This window comes from Lithobates pipiens, unplaced genomic scaffold (assembly GCF_037356315.1).
Source record: "Lithobates pipiens isolate NorthernLeopardFrog02 unplaced genomic scaffold, aLitPip1_a1.2 Scaffold_13, whole genome shotgun sequence".
Taxonomy (NCBI): Eukaryota; Metazoa; Chordata; class Amphibia; order Anura; family Ranidae; genus Lithobates; species Lithobates pipiens.
Genome location: NW_027507718.1, coordinates 201,730,246 through 201,748,781, shown reverse-complemented (window position 1 = coordinate 201,748,781; position 18,536 = coordinate 201,730,246). Strand labels below are relative to the sequence as shown.

Below are 18,536 nucleotides of genomic sequence, written 5' to 3'. Positions count from 1 at the left end.
TCTGCCACTGACAGCTTATGACAGATGGCACAGCATACCTTAAGAGGTATAGTGGAGCTCAAATAGTCGGAGCTACTTTGGTGGCAAAAGGGTCTGTTTTGATGGCAAAGGGGGACTTATAAGTTTAAAAACATTTGTTCTCACTTGCTGTTGTATCTATGAAAGGCAGTTCTCACCAACGGGACACAGGTGATAAATTACCTGAGAGGGGTCTTATTCCCTACTCTATCCAAAATTTTAATTTTTTTTTTTGGCTTTAGCTATACTTTAGGGGTAGACTTACCCATTAAAAAGTGTACATTTACCAATGAAGTTAAAAAATAAAATAACACTAACAAGAAAGGATTATCAACATTTTTGAATTTTTTTCCTCTCAACACAGGGATATTCTGCTTTTGCTGGCCATATCAAGGTGAAATGTGTTATATATTTATTGCTAGACATGTTTCTTCATAGCTGTTGTAACAATGGAGTACTGTAGGTCTTTTAATTGCTGCATATCTACAATTCTTAATTGCCTTATGGCATTTTGGCAGAGACATCTACAATAGGTAATTTTTTTCTGTGCTGTAGGCCAACTGTTAAAAACATAAAACTGTGTGACTCTCATACAATTATTGCTGAAGTAGGCTTCAGCATTCTGGACCCTTTCAAACAAATGATACAAATGCTGCCAAACAGAGAACCTCACTTGCTGTTGTAGGGAAAGTTCCAGAGTCTATTCAAAGGTACAGACATTTATTTTTGGTTGGTGTCATACACCAAAATAAGCATTGTTGTTTTTCTGTGGGCCAACTATATAGCCTAAAGCACTGGTTTATTGAAAAATAAATAAATCGACTCAAAAATCCACCTTGCACACTACACTTTTTAGTTCACTTGCTTTTGTGTTAAATATGAAACAAAGGCATCTATTAATCTGAGTAAACACACAGAACAACATGAGGGAGATGAAATAACAGGAATCAAAAAGTCGATAACAATGCTTAGCTATGGTTTATTCATGTGGAAAAATTTGATATGCATCCAACCAGTAAGTCGAATTGAGTTTGAATTATTAAAGCTGAGCTCCAACCAAAATGGGAAGTTCCACTTGTTTTCACCCATCCCCATCCCCTCCTCCACTGCCACATTTGGCACTTTTTTGGGGGGCGGGTACCTGGTTTTGACAGGTACCTGCTCCCACTTCCTGGTAAGATCTAAATCATGTCTGGCCCCTACTCCTTCCCCCCACTGCCTTCTAGGACCTGTGTGTCCCCCAGATAACAGCAGGACCATTCAAAGTGCAGCACCTAAAGGCTTCACTGCCAGTTTCCCTTACTTGCAATGCCTGCGCCTGTTCCCAAAGCCGATGGACGAATCGGCTTGGGGTGCCAGCTTTGCAGGATCCCTGGACAGATAAGTGTCCTTATATTAAAAGTTAGCAGCTACAGCATTTGTAGCTGCTGACTTTCTTTTGTTTTTTCCCCAGACTGGAACTTCGTTTTAGGTCTGGCTCTGAAATACAGAACCTTTCAAACTGAACTATGATATTTATGTTTTATTAAATATAACCACCTCTGTGTTACATGCTATATTCTGTAGGGTGATCTTTAGTATTAAAATTACTGTGAGATGTTGGCTGTTTCCCTATGTGCTTAACATTTCTCATAACCTCAGTTTATTAAAGCCTATTACATGAAAGTTATTTCCTTCCATATGACAAATGAAATACAGATAAGTCTTGTACATCTGTAATGTATGTCATGTGCATTTTATTATGTCTGCTTGAACTGAGCCAGCACACTTAGCACACGGCACATTTGTAATCAGCAACAGAGTTTCATAGTTTAGATTTTATCTGTAAATCTAGGCAGTGTATCAAACTTGACATTCAGGACTATACCTTCCTTCTTCTACTATTGTACAGTTTATTACTTTCATGTAGCTCCGTAATAACTGTTCAGGAAGGAAGATTACAGCCCTGATCTTGAACTGTCTGTAAATGGAGTTCAATTCATTGTTTTGAAATACATCATGTGATTCATGAGTTTTATTTTACTCTAGAGACAAAATTATTACCAGTTGTTGGATGTGAACTTTTTATTCCCCGTGTTACTTCACCTGAGCGTCAAGTGATATGTCTGTTTATGGCTTAGAGCCTTGTTTCAACTTATTTACTCAGTTTCATTATTGCTTTCAGAATAGGAAGGAAATTTACACTGTCACCTGACCGTATGTTCTAATGTTTACAGGGAGGAAAAATACCCATACGGTGGACAGCCCCTGAAGCAATTGCTTTCCGTAAGTTCACCTCTGCCAGTGATGTCTGGAGCTATGGAATAGTGATGTGGGAAGTCATGTCATATGGTGAAAGACCCTACTGGGAGATGACAAATCAAGATGTAAGTAGCCATAAAACAAGTCATATGGTTTGAATTTTGAAAAGCTTGTGGTTTCAAAAACCAGCTGGAGTGAGCATTTCAATAGGCAGCAAAATAGAGAAACAAGGTCAAATTGATTTTGAAATAGACAATAGAGTGTATCATTTGAGAGACAATAGCCACATATATTGTACAGTGGCTGGTCCCAGGAGAAAGAGGGTGCCAGGGGTGCCTTTGTATTCCTGACAGTTACAGAGCTCATCCATTAGGGAATACAGCCTTCTTTGTGTCCAATATTTTGATTGGATGATCACTTTGATTGGAATATTCTCTATAATATGATTCACTGAATACATTTGTGCTCCAGTGTGCCTCTCAGAGATTCCCCTGAAGCCCCCATCCATATTGCAGATTTTCTTATGTCTGTATGTATTGATTAACCTCATATATACACAGGGCCGGGAAAGGAGTGGGCATGAGGGACGGCTGCCCTGGGCACTGTGGTATCATGTGAAGTGGGGCGGCACCACAAGGAGATTTGTGTTTGAAGGGGACATTTGGGGGGCAGTAGGGGGTAAATATTGTTCTAAGAGGGGAAATTTGGGGGGTGTGCTAAGAGTGGTGATTTAGGGGGATTTGTGTTGAGAGGGGGGATGGGGGAAGAAGATTTTTGTTAGGAGGGATGATTTGTGGGGAATTTGTGTTGGGAGTGGGGATTTGAAGTGGTGGGGAAGATGTGTACTAGGAGAGGAAATTTTGTATTTTTGGGCTGTGGGGTATTTAGGGAATGGAGGGGCAAAGATTTGTGCTGAGAGGGTGGATTTCAGCAGGGGGGCAGATTTATACTGGGAGGAGGGGGATTTATGCTTAGGGGTAAGCATGCAGATTAGTGTTCAGTGTTTTTGTGGGGAAATTTCTACTTACACATAATGCTCATACATCTTGGGGGGGGGGGGGGGGGGCACAGTTTGGCATGTTCTCCCTGGGCACTAGACAACCTTGTCCTGGCACTGTATACACAGATTATATTTCTTAGAAGTGGACAGATTAACTATTTTAGAAGTGGACAGTTAGTCTAAAATAATTCGTCCACTAACAGTGGCGGCTGGTGTTTTCTTTTGGGGGCGGCAAACAACCACCCAAGCCCCCCCCCCGCAGCACCCACCCCCCTCCCCACTGTTTGCCAGTTGGTCTGGCACTTACCCCATTGGGTGGCAGGCAGCGTGGCGCAGCGGCTCAGCTCCCAGTCCTCTTCTCCATGGCGGCTTCCAGCTCCTCCCCTCCTCCTCCTAGGCTTCCAATAGGAGCACCTGTCCTTTCAGCCAATCGGGTGACCAGTGTCAGAACCTGCTTCCTGATTAGACAGGAGGAGGATCAGTATTAAAACAGTGAATATTAATTTTCTGTTGTGACACACCTGGGTGGGATCAGAGCACACTCTCTACGACCCGAGCCCACCCTATATTGAAGCCTTTTATGCATATGGCTCTAATTGGTGCTGCAAAAAAACAGCTCCCCCGCATTGGAATCCATGCGCCGCTGTCCTGAAAGGGGTGGACACATGGATAGGGAAAGCGGCGCTCATGAGCCCTTAATGGACGGGCCGCCCCTGCTCACTAGAGCTATCATTAACATGTGATGCATTAATACATTAATACATATGGATGCCAAAACTGGATATCTATCAACAATGGAACACATAGATATGATTTTGACATAGTGACCTATGAGACAGTAGTTTATTGTATATAACATTATACAAATCTATTGGCAGATAAACACATAATTAAACTGTATATTTAGCAATTTGCCTAAAGTTCCACTTTTTAACCTTTACCATTTCTCTAGGCTTAAAAAAATTCAGTCAGATATGCATAGTGATAAGTGATGAGCAAAACTGCCCTGGGTTTGCTTTGGCAGAGGTTTGGCAAACTTCCAAGAAGTTCAGATGTGGAACCCAAATCCCAAGTTCAGATGTCAACCCTGAACGCTATGGGAGTTGAATCTGTCAAATTAAAAATGCCCATTTTCTGGCATTAATAAATTCAGCCAGGAGCAGTGATTCTTTGCTATGCTAATAGTGGAACATTAAAAATGTCCTTTTCCTTTCACTAACATGCCTGGGGTGTCCTAACCCTGGCTGTAAATGGGGCAAATCTCTTTGATGTACAGAAAGTGCAGCGGCAGTACTGACATTTAAAAATGATTTTTTTTTCTTTTTTACACATACACATACCCTCCCAATAATCTTCTATGTATTTTAGAGGAAATATTGAGGGGGTCTGTGCTCTGTTTAAAAAAAAAAAAAAGCCATAAATGATAACTATGACAATTATTTGCTGGCAATTTAAATGGTATATATTTATTTTCCTTTTAAATGTCATGTTTGCTGTAGCATATACTACACCAAGAATGAAAGAAAATGCATAAATTCTTCTCCAAAATGCATACCAATCCCTTTGAGTCTAGTATGGATTTGAATGGGGTTCCTCGCCAAAAGAAATGTTTGTGATCCCCAGGAAACTCTTCAGGTCTGGTACTGATTTTAGGAGGGGGACACTATACAAAAAAAATGCATGATGTCTCCCTAAAACTGTACCAGACCCTTACTCTGAGCATGCAGCCTGGCTGGCCAAGAAAGGAGGGGGAGGGGAACAACATGTGCCCACCAATTTCTGAACCACCAGGCCATGTGCCCTTAACCTTATTGTTGCCTTGCCTAGCCCATGGTTGAGGGGGAATGTAGATTGAGACCAAACACTGAGCTAATTTTTAAAAGTACTAGGTAGTATTACTGTTCCCCCAAGTAAGTCATACTATGCCCCTCTTTCATAGGCATTGCCATATTGCTCAGTGCACCTTACATAAATTTAGATAAATCTTCCTCACTTCAGAATTGTAATCCTCTTTCCCCCAATCGCATTCTATGTGCACCCACAACCTGTCAAGTCAACTCAGGTCTATTCTTGCAGGTTTAAACTATTTCATCAGTAGTGCCCCATACACACGGTTGGACATTCTGACCACAAAATCCATCAGATTTTTTCCGACAGATTTTGGCCCAAACTTGTCTTGCATACACATGGTCGCTAATATAATTAGCTTCTGAAACAAATACATGTACAATTTGACATCATGTACATTAAACTGATCACCTAATCAGATGCTGAAATTGTGCATTTCTGAATCAACTGGGAAAACTGTTTATGCATAGCGGAATTTCCAGAAACCACAGTGATAATGCTGTTTTCCCCTTTCATTCTCTGCTGAGTGAAGTAAAATAGCTGTTCATGATGTTTGGCAACTGTACAACATAAGATTTAGCAGCTGTATTGCTTGTTACAAGCATCACTTATTTCAGTATGCTGAAGAAAGCATATCCCCTATTTTATTCCTCTTGATCACATGAATGTATCTATGGTTGAAAGGATACAAAGGGGTCAGTTATTTTAACGACATTTCTTATTTTACCTCAGTCACACACACATAAACATACCATACATATACAATTTTACATTTAAAATGTATAGTTAATTACTAAATTCCACTCATAAATTGATCATCTTGGCTCTTGGCTTTTTTCTGCTCTCCTCAACACCTCCTCTAATGTCACATACACACGATTGGAAATTTGGCCACCAAAAGATCAATGAGATCAATGAGAGCTTTTGGTCGGAAAATGCGACCATGTGTACGCTCCATCGAACTTTTGCTGGCGGAATTCCAGCCAGCAAAAGATTGAGAGCAGGTTCTCAATATTTCTGTCGGAAAAAGTTCCGATTGGAAATTACGATTGTCTGTACCAATTCCGACGCGCAAAATTCCTGTGCATGCTTGGAAACAATTCAGTGCATGCTCAGAAGCATTGAACTTCATTTTCTCGGCTCATCGTAGTGTTGTACATCACCACATTCTTGATGGTTGAAAGTTCAGAGAACTTTTGTGTGACTGTGTGTATGCAAGCCAAGCTTGAGCGAAATTCCGTCAGAAAAATCATCCAAGTTTTTTCCGACGGAAAATCCGTTCGTGTGTACAGGGCATAACTATTATCCTTGTTCAGAAACTAGCATTTTTAAGGAGTAAAGATGTGTGAGATAACCTTTGTGAATTTACAGTTATGGGGGTTAAAAAGTGTTTAACCACAAAAACCAAAATGGAAAATTATGAAAAAAAAAAGAAAATATAGAATATATTGATGCTTACCACTCTATTGGTGTGGTGGGTGCTTTCATATCCTTTTTTGAAGAGAATACTTGCTGATCTTGCTAAAAAAGACAATGTCCTTGTGAGCTGAAACACTACTAGTCCCTACAATCCATTGTGTAATAATAACAACCAAAGGCAGACATGTTTAAAGTCCAGCCTGTGTGACAACAATGGCTCCTTCAATAGATACCATCAGAAGTAAATGTAAAATGCAAAAAAAATAGAAAGTGTGTTATTTTCAGCACTGTCAGGTGAAAAGAAAGGGGAAGGATATTTAAAATAAAAGACTGTGGAACCTTGGATAAAGAGCATCATTTGTTCAAGAATGCTTGTAATCCAAAGCACTCATATATGAAAGCGAGTTTTCCCATAGAGGTCAATGGAAACTCAGATAATTCATTCCACAATGACTTCTATGGTTTGCCATACAGCATGTGGCCAGAGGAGGGGGCGCCGGAGATACTCAGAAACACTCGCAAACTGCTCAGAGCTGCTCGTATGTACTCAGAAACACTAGGAGAGGCTCGGAAACACTCAGGAACAGAGTGTTTCTGAGTGTTTCCAAGTGGCTCTGAGTGCAGCCAAGTGCATCCGAGCGCCCTCGCATCTCTGGGCAAATGCGATACTGCATAATCACAGAGGCTTGAATCCTGCTTGTTTTGCAAAGCAATGCTCGCAAGCTGAGTCAGGATTTAAAAAAAATAATAGCTTGTATTGTGAAACACACATTAACCACGTTACTCACAATTCGAGGTATTACTATATATCCATTTTCTGTTTTTGAGTTTAGATATGATTTAATTATAAACAAAAGTCATATATGTGCTGCAGCATGTAGCATACATGGGATATAATGACAACAATATATCATTTATCAAAGAATTATAAAATTTAGTCTGTACAGTATGACACCTGTCATAGGGCAATTGGTTAAACTACTATTATTGCTACTAAATCATCATTTTGGAGTTAGGCAGTATTGAACCCAAAAAATATTTTTTTTATATTGCAGCTTACCAAACCTTAAATGTAGTGGGTGCATTTCTTTCCTTTTTTGGGGATTTTCTTTCTTTATGTGCATCTGGTGATCTGGTAAGCAACACACTTCTTGCCCTAGGATGGCTCCAGTCCACTGGAGGAGCAAAGGAGTCACCCTTGGAGAGCAGCATTGTCAATCTGGGGTGAGGGTATTGTTATATGCTCTACAAAATCTCCAGCTCACTTTTTAAGCAGTTACAGCAACCCTTTTTTCCCCCATTTTGGGGCAAAGGTTATAATGAATAACATCTGTTAGTAGTAAAGGGTTCATCTCAACTCTCAAACTGACACTTTTGCTGCACAGCTTTCAAGAAAATTTAAAAATAAGAGACTTAAGCCTCGTACACACGATCAGATTTGTACGCTCCATCAGACAACTGTTGTCGGATTTTCCAAGGACAAATGGATAGCAGAGTTTCAAATTTTCCACAGACAAATACCTGTTGTTGTACAAACACGCATGCTCAGAAGCAAGGACGAGTCAGAAGCGGTCGGTCTTGTAAACTAGCATTCGTAATGGAGAATTAACATTCGTGACGTGGAAAATTATGAAATCTTGAAATGCAACGCACTTTCTCTTCTTCTTTAATGGGATAATAATGAAGCTGCTTTGCTGGTGATACTGATGAAGTTATTGCAAACTAATTTTCGAAGGCTTTTTTTTTGCTAGTGATATCAAGAATAATATTATTATTATTATTTTTTTTTGGGCAAGTTTCCACAACACTATTATCCCATAGTTTTTTTATGATCAAAGATACAAATATGTTGGTGTCCCTTGTCAATTTTACATCGTATTTTTGTTAAATGTAACTGCCTACTCCCAAACTGTCCTTTGAAGTAAAACACATAGCCAAGTATTATTCTCCACAATTGTCTTATTGTGCATTAAAAAATAAATAAATAAAAAATTAGACATGCTATCTGCCAATATCTGCTATCTGCTACCTTTGCCATGTGATCAGCTGTCAACAATTGACAGTTAATCACAGGATGTAAACACAAGCCGGTTATCGGCTTTTCTCTCCTCACACTGACAGTGTGAGGAGAGAAGAAGAAAGCAGATAACCAACTTCTGTTAAAGGGTCATCAGCCCCAACAGTTCTCACCAGTGCTGCTGATCAGTGCCCACCAGTGCTGCTAATCAATGTCCACCAGTGCTGCTAATTTATGCCCACCAGTGCTGCCAATCAGTGCCCATCAGTGATACCTATCAATGCCACCTACCAGTGCCCATCAGTGCCACCTATCAGTGCCTATCAGTGCTGCCTATCAGTGCCCACCAGTGGCACCTATCTGTGCAGCCTCATCAGTGCCTCCTCATCAGTGCCACCTATCAATGCCCATCAATGCTGCCTCATCAGTGCCACCTTATCAGTGCCTATTAGTGCAGTCTATTAGTGCCCATCAGTGCAGCCTCATCAGCACACATCAGTGAAGGAGACAAATTACTTGTTTGCAAAATGTTATAACAAACTATGTAAAATGTTTTTTCTTTTAACCACTTCAGCCCCGGAAGAATTGGCTGCCCAATGACCAGGCCATTTTTTGCGATACGGCACTGCATCGCTTTAACTGACAATTGCACGGTTGTGCGGCGCTGTGAAACAAAATTGATGTCCTTTTCCCCCACAAATAGAGCTTTCTTTTGGTGGTATTTGATCATCTCTGTGGTTGTTATTTTTTGCGATATAAACAAAAAAAGAGCGACAATTTTGAAAAAAACACAATATTTTGTACTTTTTGCTGTATTAAATAGCCCCAACTTTTTTTTTTAAAAGCAAATTTTTTCCTCAGTTTAGGCCGATATGTATTCTTCTACATATTTTTGGTAAACAGAAATCACAAAAAGTGTATATATTTTGTTTGGTTTGCGCAAAAGTTATAGCGTCTACAAAATAGGTGATATATTTATAGCATTTTTATTATTATTATTTTTTTACTAGTAATGGCGTCAATCTGCGATTTTTATCGAAACTGCAACATTATGGTGGACACATCAGACACTTTTGACACATTTTGGGGTTGATTGACAATTATATAGCGATCAGCGCTATAAAAGGGCATTGATTACTGTATAAATATCACTGTCAGGGAATGGGTTAACACTAGGGGGCTATCAAGGAGATTGTACCGACCTGATGCATTATAATGAAGGACGGCTGGCCGGCAAGTGGTTCAATATTCAGTCTTTTTTTTTTTTTTGTTTAGCAAAAAATAAATAACCCAGTGGTGTTTACATATCACCAAAAAAAAAGCTCTATTTGTGTGAAAAAATTTATAAAAATGTATTTTGTGTACAGTGATGCATGACCTTGCAATTGTCATTCAAAGTGCCCAGTAGGCAAGTGGTTAAATTACCAGTATCTCTGAAGCCTTTAGGGAGGGGTCTCAAACTGGCGGCCCTCCAGCTGTTGCGAAAACTACAAGCCCCACCTTGCCTGTGCCTGTGGGAGTCATGCTTGTAACTCTCAGCCTTGCAATGCCTAATGGGACTTGTAGTTTCACAATAGCTGGAGGGCCGCCAGTTTGAGACCCCTGCTTTAAGGGGACAATCCAACCAAAAGTGATAACTTAGTAGCAAATTCAGTCTTGTGGCTGAGTCAGCACCAGAATTCTTGTAAGTCTTGTACTCCCAAGAGCAAGCTCTCCATGGTATAATTTCTGATTCTGTTTTTGTCCACTTTGGTATTTTGGGTGTTCAGACCCACCTTTGCATGTTCCAGCACCTGCGCAGAATGAGAATCAACAGCGTATGAATTGTTTACAACCAAACTATACTTGTTTATTTTTTATAAAGAATGAACATTATATTTATATTATTTAACTAAAGTATTAATAATGTAAAGCCACAAAATGCTGCAAGATTTATCTGTATCAATGCAGTAGTAAGGGTCAAACATGTTGAGACAATTGTGTAAATATACTGTATAACACTTTAACAAAATCAACACCCTATCTCTGAATACTAATTTCTAGCTTGGCACATTTTATCTGTATGTTTTTAACCCAAAAAAAAAATTTCTCCATTAGGTAATTAAAGCTGTTGAGGAAGGTTATCGGTTGCCAAGTCCCATGGATTGCCCGGCTGCTCTTTATCAGCTCATGCTGGATTGCTGGCAGAAGGAACGGAATAGCAGGCCCAAGTTTGAAGAGATTGTCAGCATGTTGGACAAGTTGATCCGTAACCCAAGTAGCTTGAAGTCGCTTGTTAATTCATCTAACAGGTAAAACATAATTTTAGAACACTTCAATTATGATATTGTATATATAATATCTCACAAAAGTGAGTACATCCCTCACATTTTTGTAAATATTTTATTATATCTTTTCATGTGACAGCACTGAAGAAATGACACTTTGCTACAATGTAAAATAGTGAGTGTACAGCTTGTATAATAGTGAAATTTGCTGTCCCCTCAACATAACTCAACACACAGCCATTAATGACTAAACCGCTGGCAACAAAAGTGAGTACACCCCTAAGTAAAAGTGTCCAAATTGGGCCCAAAGTGTCAATATTTTGTGTGGCCACCATTATTTTCCAGCACTGCCTTAACCATCTTGGGCATGTAGTTCACCAGTGCTTCACAGGTTGCCACTGAAGTCCTCTTCCATTCCTCTATGACGACATCACAGAGCTGGTGAATGTTAGAGACCTTGTGCTCCTTTACCTTCTGTTTGAGGATGCCCCACAGATGCTCTAGGAGTTTAGGTCTGGATGCCCCACAGATGCTCAGCCAGTCCATAACCTTTACCCTCAGCTTCTTTAGCAAGGCAGTAGTCGTCTTGGAGGTGTGTTTGGGGTTGTTATCATGTTGGAATACTGCCCTGCGGCCCAGTCTCTGAAGGGAAGGGATCATGCTCTGCTTCAGTATGTCACAGTACAAGTTGGCATTTATGGTTCCCTCAATGAACTGTAGCTCCCCAATGCTGGCAGTACTCATGCAGCCCCAGACCATGACACTCCCACCACCAACCATGCTTGACTGTAGGCAAGACACACTTGTCTTTGTACTCCTCATCTGGTTGCCGCTAAACACTCTTGACACCATCTGAACCAAATTATTTTATCTTATCAAATTGTTTGCTGGCTTTCTTGTGCATCATCTTTAGAAGAGGATGAAAGCAAGCAGATGGGATTATAACAGTGCTTAAATAATCAAATACATACCACCCTCCACCCCTTCAACCTCTGCAGCAATGCTGGCAGCACTCATATGTCTATTTCCAAAAGACAACCTCTGAAAATGATGCTGAGAATGTGCTTCTTTGGTCGACCGTGGCGAAGCCTGTTCTGAGTGGAACCTGTCCTGTTAAACCACTGTATGGTCTTGGCCACCATGCTGCAGCTCAGTTTCAGAGTCTTGGCAATCTTCTTATAGCCTAGGCCATCTTTATGTAGAGCAACAATTGCAGCACAGGCGGCACAGTGGTGTAGTGGTTAGTACTCTGGCCTAGCAGTAAAAAGGGTTGCTGATTCAAATCCCAATGCTGGTAGGTTAATTGGCTTCTGTCAAAAATTGGCACTAGTATATGAATGTGAGTTGGGGACCTTGGATTGTGGGCTCCTTGAGGGTAGGGACCAATGTGAGTGTGTGATGTATTTGTGGAGTGCTGTGTAAATTGATGGCACTATATGGGTATCATAAATAAATAGGGACAATTGTAGACACGCACCCACACTCACTCTGGATGGACTGGTGTCTTTATTGAACCTTACTATGTAACAATTCTTTTTTTCAGATCCTCAGAGAGCCATAAGGTGCCATGTTGAACTTCCAGTGACCAGTAGAGACACCAAATGTAACACACCTGCTCCCCATTCACACCTGTGACCTTGTAAAACTAACAAGTCACATGACACTGGGAGGGGAAAAGGCTAATTGGGCCTAATTTGGACATTTTCATTTAGGGATGTACTCACTTTTGTTGCCAGCAGTTTAGAGATTAATGAATGTGTGCTGAGCTATTTTGAGAGGACAGAAAATACAAGCTGTACACTCACTACTTTACATTGTAGCAAAGTGTCATTTATTCAGTGTTGTCACATGAAAATGTATAATAAAATGTAAGGGGTGTACTCACTTTTGTGAGATACTGTATATTTTGTAAACCAAAACATTGCAAACCATGATTTAGCTGCTCATAGTTATATGATGTCTACCTTGCATGCTCTGTGTTTCCTATCTACAACAATAGATATTAAATACCTTTTCATTTTTCATTCAGCCTTTCTGAATCATCATTATTAAAAAACTGCAGCATGCTTCCAGTTTTCCATTGTCATGCCACCGCTCATCCTTTTTTCATCAGAATACAGGACACCATACCAATGCTCGGGGTCCTGTAGACTAACATATAGAGTAAACTTATAAATCAAAATGAAAGCCAGAACTTATTAAACAGCATGGGGGTTATTTACTAAAGTAAATTCCACTTTGCACTGCAAGTGCACTTGAAAGTAAAGTTGCTGTGGATCCTAGGAGGATATGCAAGGAAAATAAAAAAACAGCATTTTAGCTTGCACATGATTGGATGATAAAATCAGCAGAGCTTCCACTCATTTCAGATCTACCCCTTAGTTTTAGAGCAACTGCACTTCCAAGTGCACTTGCAGTGCAAAGTGGATTTACCTTTCGTAAATAACCCGCTATGTGTTAGTTTCATATATTTGAGATTCTATGTGGAAGCAAAAATGCCCTGCCGGGACCCCTTTGTATATTGTAGTCTCTAACTCTGATCTAATAGCGCTCCCATCTAGCAATAAATTGATTAACCTCCCTGGTGGTATGATTATGTCAGATTTTTGCGTCTCAAAGCTGTACAATTATTTTGCATAGAAATTTGGCGTTTTATATTGTATGCCTGTAATTCTTAACAATAACACACTTAAATCTGTCCAAACAAGAGTCTAATAGATATCCCGGGTATGATGAAGTTTGAAACACAAAATTATAAATTATAATATAATAAATAAATATAAATAATTATTATAAATAATAATATAATAATAATAAAATTAATTTACTCATGATTCACTGTCGCTCAGTTCTGAAAGTGTTCTAATTTACTATTGCTGTTTTCTAGCTGGTCTAAAACCACTTTTGACCTAAAGGGACACTTTTTGGTTGCTATTTACAATCTCCAGTTTCCAGGCAGAAATATATCATATAAAACTGCATGTAGGGCATTGGACAAAGCACTGGGGACAAAAGGGATGTGACATAATTTCATACAGTAATGTAATCTGGAAGATTACAGTGTACTGTATGTTTTATGGTTTTTCACTTTTTTGAATTTGCTGCCGGGCTCCGCCCCCATGCATCGCGATGCTCGCAGTGAACAGAGCCCGGCACAGAGAGGCATGGACACAGCAGGGGGACATCGTAGGATCCTGGGGACAAGGTAAGTATACCGCACCAGGATCCTGCAATGCAATCCCGAGTGTGGCTTGGGATTGCCACTAATGGTGCTGAAATTTAACCCCAAAGCCACACTCGGGAAAACCGCCAAGGAGGTTAAAGGAAAAGTAGGGGCAAAGCTCTTTTGACTGACTGTCACCAGCTCTTTGCTCATTGTAGACCGAGAACTGAGAGATCAGCATCCACCCAGGTGAGTATGACTGTTTCGGGTTTTTTTTCCCCAAACTTCTCTTTTAAAGGCCAGTCTTCCTTGGGTAAATAATCTCTCCTTAAAAGTGCAGAAATACTCCAGAAGCCCAGTCCTTTGTGCTGGGCTTCTGTTCTATCTCTGCTTTAACCCCCCTGACGGTATTCCCGAGTCTGACTCGGGACCGCATCGCTGGATCCAGGAGGAGGTTTACTTACCTTCTCCCTCGGATCCAGCGTTGTCTCCCCGCTGTACGAGCGAGCCGTGTCTCGCTCGATGCATCACATCGCCGATCTCCGTGCCCTGCGAGCGTTGCGACGCACGGGGACGGAGATCGGCGCCAAATTCAAAAAGTGAAACACACAGTATACATACAGTATAATGTAATCTTACAGATTACATTGCTGTATGTAAATATTTCACATCCCCTTTGTCCCTAGTGGTCTGCCCAGTGTCCTGCATGCAGTTTTATGTAATAAAAACTGTTCTTTATGCCTGGAAACGGGAGATTGTCCATAGCAACCAAAACTGTCCTTTTACATCAAAAATGGTTTTAGACCAGCTAGAAAACAGCGATAATAAATTGAAATCACTCGCAGAATTGAGCGATAGCGATTTGTGGGGAGATCCATCATCAAATACTGAAAAGTAATGACAGTGACAATTCTGCAACTGAGCAAATTTCAGTGTTTTTGATGTGATTACATTATTGAATAATTTTTATTATTGTTATATTATTATTTGGTACAATTATTTATAATTATTTATTATATTATAATTTATGATTTCATTTTTCAAACTTTATTATACCCGGGATGTCTGCTAGACTCTGGTTTGGACAGATTTAAGTGAGTTATTCCTAAGAATTGCAGGACTACAATATAAAACGCCAAATTTTCATGCAAAATAATGGTACCGCTTTTAGCACCTAAAATCCGAAATAATCGTACCGCCAGGGAGGTTAAAGCGGGAGTCCACCGGGACTCCGCGTTTTTTTTTTTTTTTAAAAGCCAGCAGCTACAAATACTGCAGCTGCTGACTTTTAAATAGTGACACTTACCTGTCCAGCGCGCCCGCGATGTCGGCACCCGAAGCCGATCGCTCGCTCGTGCCGCCGCCATCTTGGGTATGGGAATCAGGAAATGGAGCCTTTCGGCTTCATTTCCCGGTTCCCTACTGCGCATGCGCGAGCCGCGCGGCGCAATCCGGACGGTCCCCGCTGCCTCTGGGAGCTGTGTGTTTCCCAGCAGGCAGCGGGGCACTTGCTGAAGGGGGCGGGCGCTTGCGGAAAGGGGCGTAACGTACGCCCCTTTCCGCAGAGAGCTAGCCCGGAAGTGGGTGCAGTTACCTGGATTATCCAGGTAACTGCACCCCCCTCCCCCCTGAAAGGTGCCGATTGTGGCGCCGGAGGGGGGGGGGGATTCCGATGAGCGGAGGTCCATTTTAGGGTGGACCTCCGCTTTAAGAAAGAATTAGGTAATTGAGGAAACCCAATCTGTGATTATTGTCGAAGAGGGACACACTTATATCCTCTCATTAACACGGACAGGGGAAGCCCAGCTTCTAGATATTGAACTCTTTGTTAGGACAGACAGTGTTCAAACATAGCTGATAAGCACAGTATAGAAATAATTAATTATAATAGACATTAACTCCCCAGCCCCATCGGCATAGCATAAACAGCATAAACAGCATTTTCCATCCAAATGAGAGCATGTACAAATATATCTTTTGGACAAGTTGGAGATCGTGACATCACCACCCTTTCTTTTCACTGCACCCAACCAGAGAACACCTTGTATTCAAGGTATCCAGCTAGTACACTGACTACTACAGTAATTTAGCAAAAATGGAACTTGAAATGTCACACCACTGCTAAGAGGTCCAGATACAACTTTTTCTAATAAAATGGGGACAATACAAAAAAACCTCCCCTCCCTTCAGACCTAAACAGTGTAAACAGATACCTTCCACAGCAGTTCCTCCGGTATGAAATATGCTTTATAAATATGTTTTCAATGGTCCAAGCTGGACCTGTGTAAGTATGTAATTACGATCATACCTTGAGGACAGCTTTAAAGAGTGCTGGTTATTTCTTTACTTTGGAATTATATAGTGCCACTATTGGCCGTGCATCCTTCTATGCTGATTGTTAGTAACAGTTCAGGATACAATGTTGATTGTTATAATTTTGAATGCTGTCTGTATTCTGCTGGGGTTACTTCTCTTCATTTTGTATCCTGGAGACAAAATGAGAAGTGAGAGGATACAATATCTCTCCAAAGTGAGTGGAAATCCCTAGACAATTGTAACATTTAGGATTTCCCTTCACTTCCTGTCGCATAACAGTGCTAACCTTGACAAACAGAGATGGTGAATCTCTCAAGGGATACTGACAGCAATAAAAACCTGATGGTGGTTCAAACTGTTAAACTGTCACTAGATCCAAAGCTAAAAAATAGTTTGGCTAAAGATACAATTCAGAATATATTTATAAATCAATGAATGTAACTTTCACCATATATTCACTGATGGTCAATCACGATTATCAATCAATACTAATTTAAAAAGTGTAGCTGGAAGATTCACTTGCTGCATAATAAGTCTGTCCCTTTATGGCATAAATCGCAGTAGCTCTTGCACTAAATTATACTTAGAAATGTCACTACTGAGGATCTGGAAAAATACAGCAATATATGTCCAGAATGCTACGAAATGTATAAAAGTAAATAATAAACATTTAACCCTTGTAAGAGCGTTAGCAGCCTGGCTCAGCAATATAAACAGGAGGACTTGATGAGAGGGAAACTGTAATAAGATAATAATGATGCTTTTGGCTGACACTCAAGGTCACATCAAGAAATTAAATTATGTTAATTATGAAAAATGGTGCTGCTACCTATAAATTACTGGGGGTATAAAAATATCTGCTGACTAAAATGCCATTTATTTAATGCAAATTGCTGGCATAAGCTTTCTGTAAAAATAGAATACATATAGTGATGATTACTTCACACCACTGCCCCTTTTCAGAAAGGCAAACACAACAATTTATATAAAAAAAGCCAAAAGATACTACAGATTTTTTTAAAGCTGAACTCCAACCAGGCAATTTTTTTTTTAATCATTCAATGTATTTTAAATACTTGAATTTTACGTGATTCCAGCCTCTTGTATTTCCCTATTCAGTAGCAATGACACAGGGAGGGACAGAACTGGGAGTTATTCAGATATTCTATGTTCATAAGGAACATGCTGAATGGAGGAGAAGCAGAGAGATGATCTCATAAATCAGCTTCTTGTGATTCACTGTGTAATCGAAGGCTGAGGCAGGGTGGTGACCTAGCAGTGTTGTTCTATTATAGCAGAGAAAAGTCATGCCCCCAGGTCCAAAGTGGTTCAAAAGTACCCAAAGTACCCAAAGTTCAAAAGTACCCAAAGTACCTGGGCTGTGTAAATCTCAGAACTTGATGAACTGAAATACTTTGGTACGGTAAAACCACTCATACATTTCAAAGGTGTAGTTAGCTGTTTGTTGGCATTCAGTTTTAGTTTGTGCAGATCAATTGATTTTATAAAATATATATTATTTTGTATTACATGGCATTGCTATTTTAATCATATGTGCATATTACATTATAGGGTATCAAATTTACTGGTAGAACATAATCCAGCAGGTAATGCTGTGTATAGATCTGTAAATGAGTGGCTTGAAGGCATCAAGATGAGCAGATACACAGATACATTTATGGAGAATGGATACACTTCAATGGATGCAGTGACCCAGGTGACTTTGGAGTAAGTAATGCATTGTTATAGTGAAGAAAGGGGAGATTTACTAAAACCGGTGCACACCAAATCTGGTACAAATGTGCATAGTAACCAATCAGCTTCTAGGTTTTGTTGTCAAAGCTTAATTGAACAAGTTGAAGTTAGAAGCTGATTGGTTACTATGTACAACTGCACCAAATTCTGTTTGCACCAATTTTAGTAAACCCCCCCCCCCCCCATAATATGCATAGGGGCATTCTTATTTGCTCATCAGATCTGTTCATATTTAACCACATAACTACTTATTATTGTGTCTTTCTGATCTTCTTATCTTACTGTAAGTCTTTACATCTACTGTATGATTAAAAGCACTCGATTTTTGTAAACAGTCACATTGTTCCTGGTAGCTTTAAGCCGTGTGAACCAATTTTAGGCTTTATTGAGAGATCTGAAGTCATGTTTTTTAATCGAAAACTTTGGGGCCACTGTATTTTATTCTTTAAAAATAAATTTTTATTTCTTACTACTTACTTTAATTAGATTATA

General features: G+C 40.0%; 1 protein-coding gene across 3 annotated transcripts in view; it reads left to right on the top strand.

Annotated features, from left to right (window-relative positions):
• The window catches only part of EPHA5 (EPH receptor A5), a 512,956-nt gene that overhangs the window by 482,552 nt on the left and 11,868 nt on the right, over nt 1–18,536 (top strand). For 2 of the 3 annotated variants that reach the window (XM_077476127.1, XM_077476126.1), the window contains exons 14-16: nt 2,235–2,384; nt 10,641–10,834; nt 17,862–18,017. In XM_077476127.1, coding sequence (XP_077332253.1) covers nt 2,235–2,384; nt 10,641–10,834; nt 17,862–18,017 — 500 coding nt within the window. The remainder of the gene's footprint in view (nt 1–2,234; nt 2,385–10,640; nt 10,835–17,861; nt 18,018–18,536) is intronic. The other variant, XM_077476128.1, reaches the window with a different exon arrangement.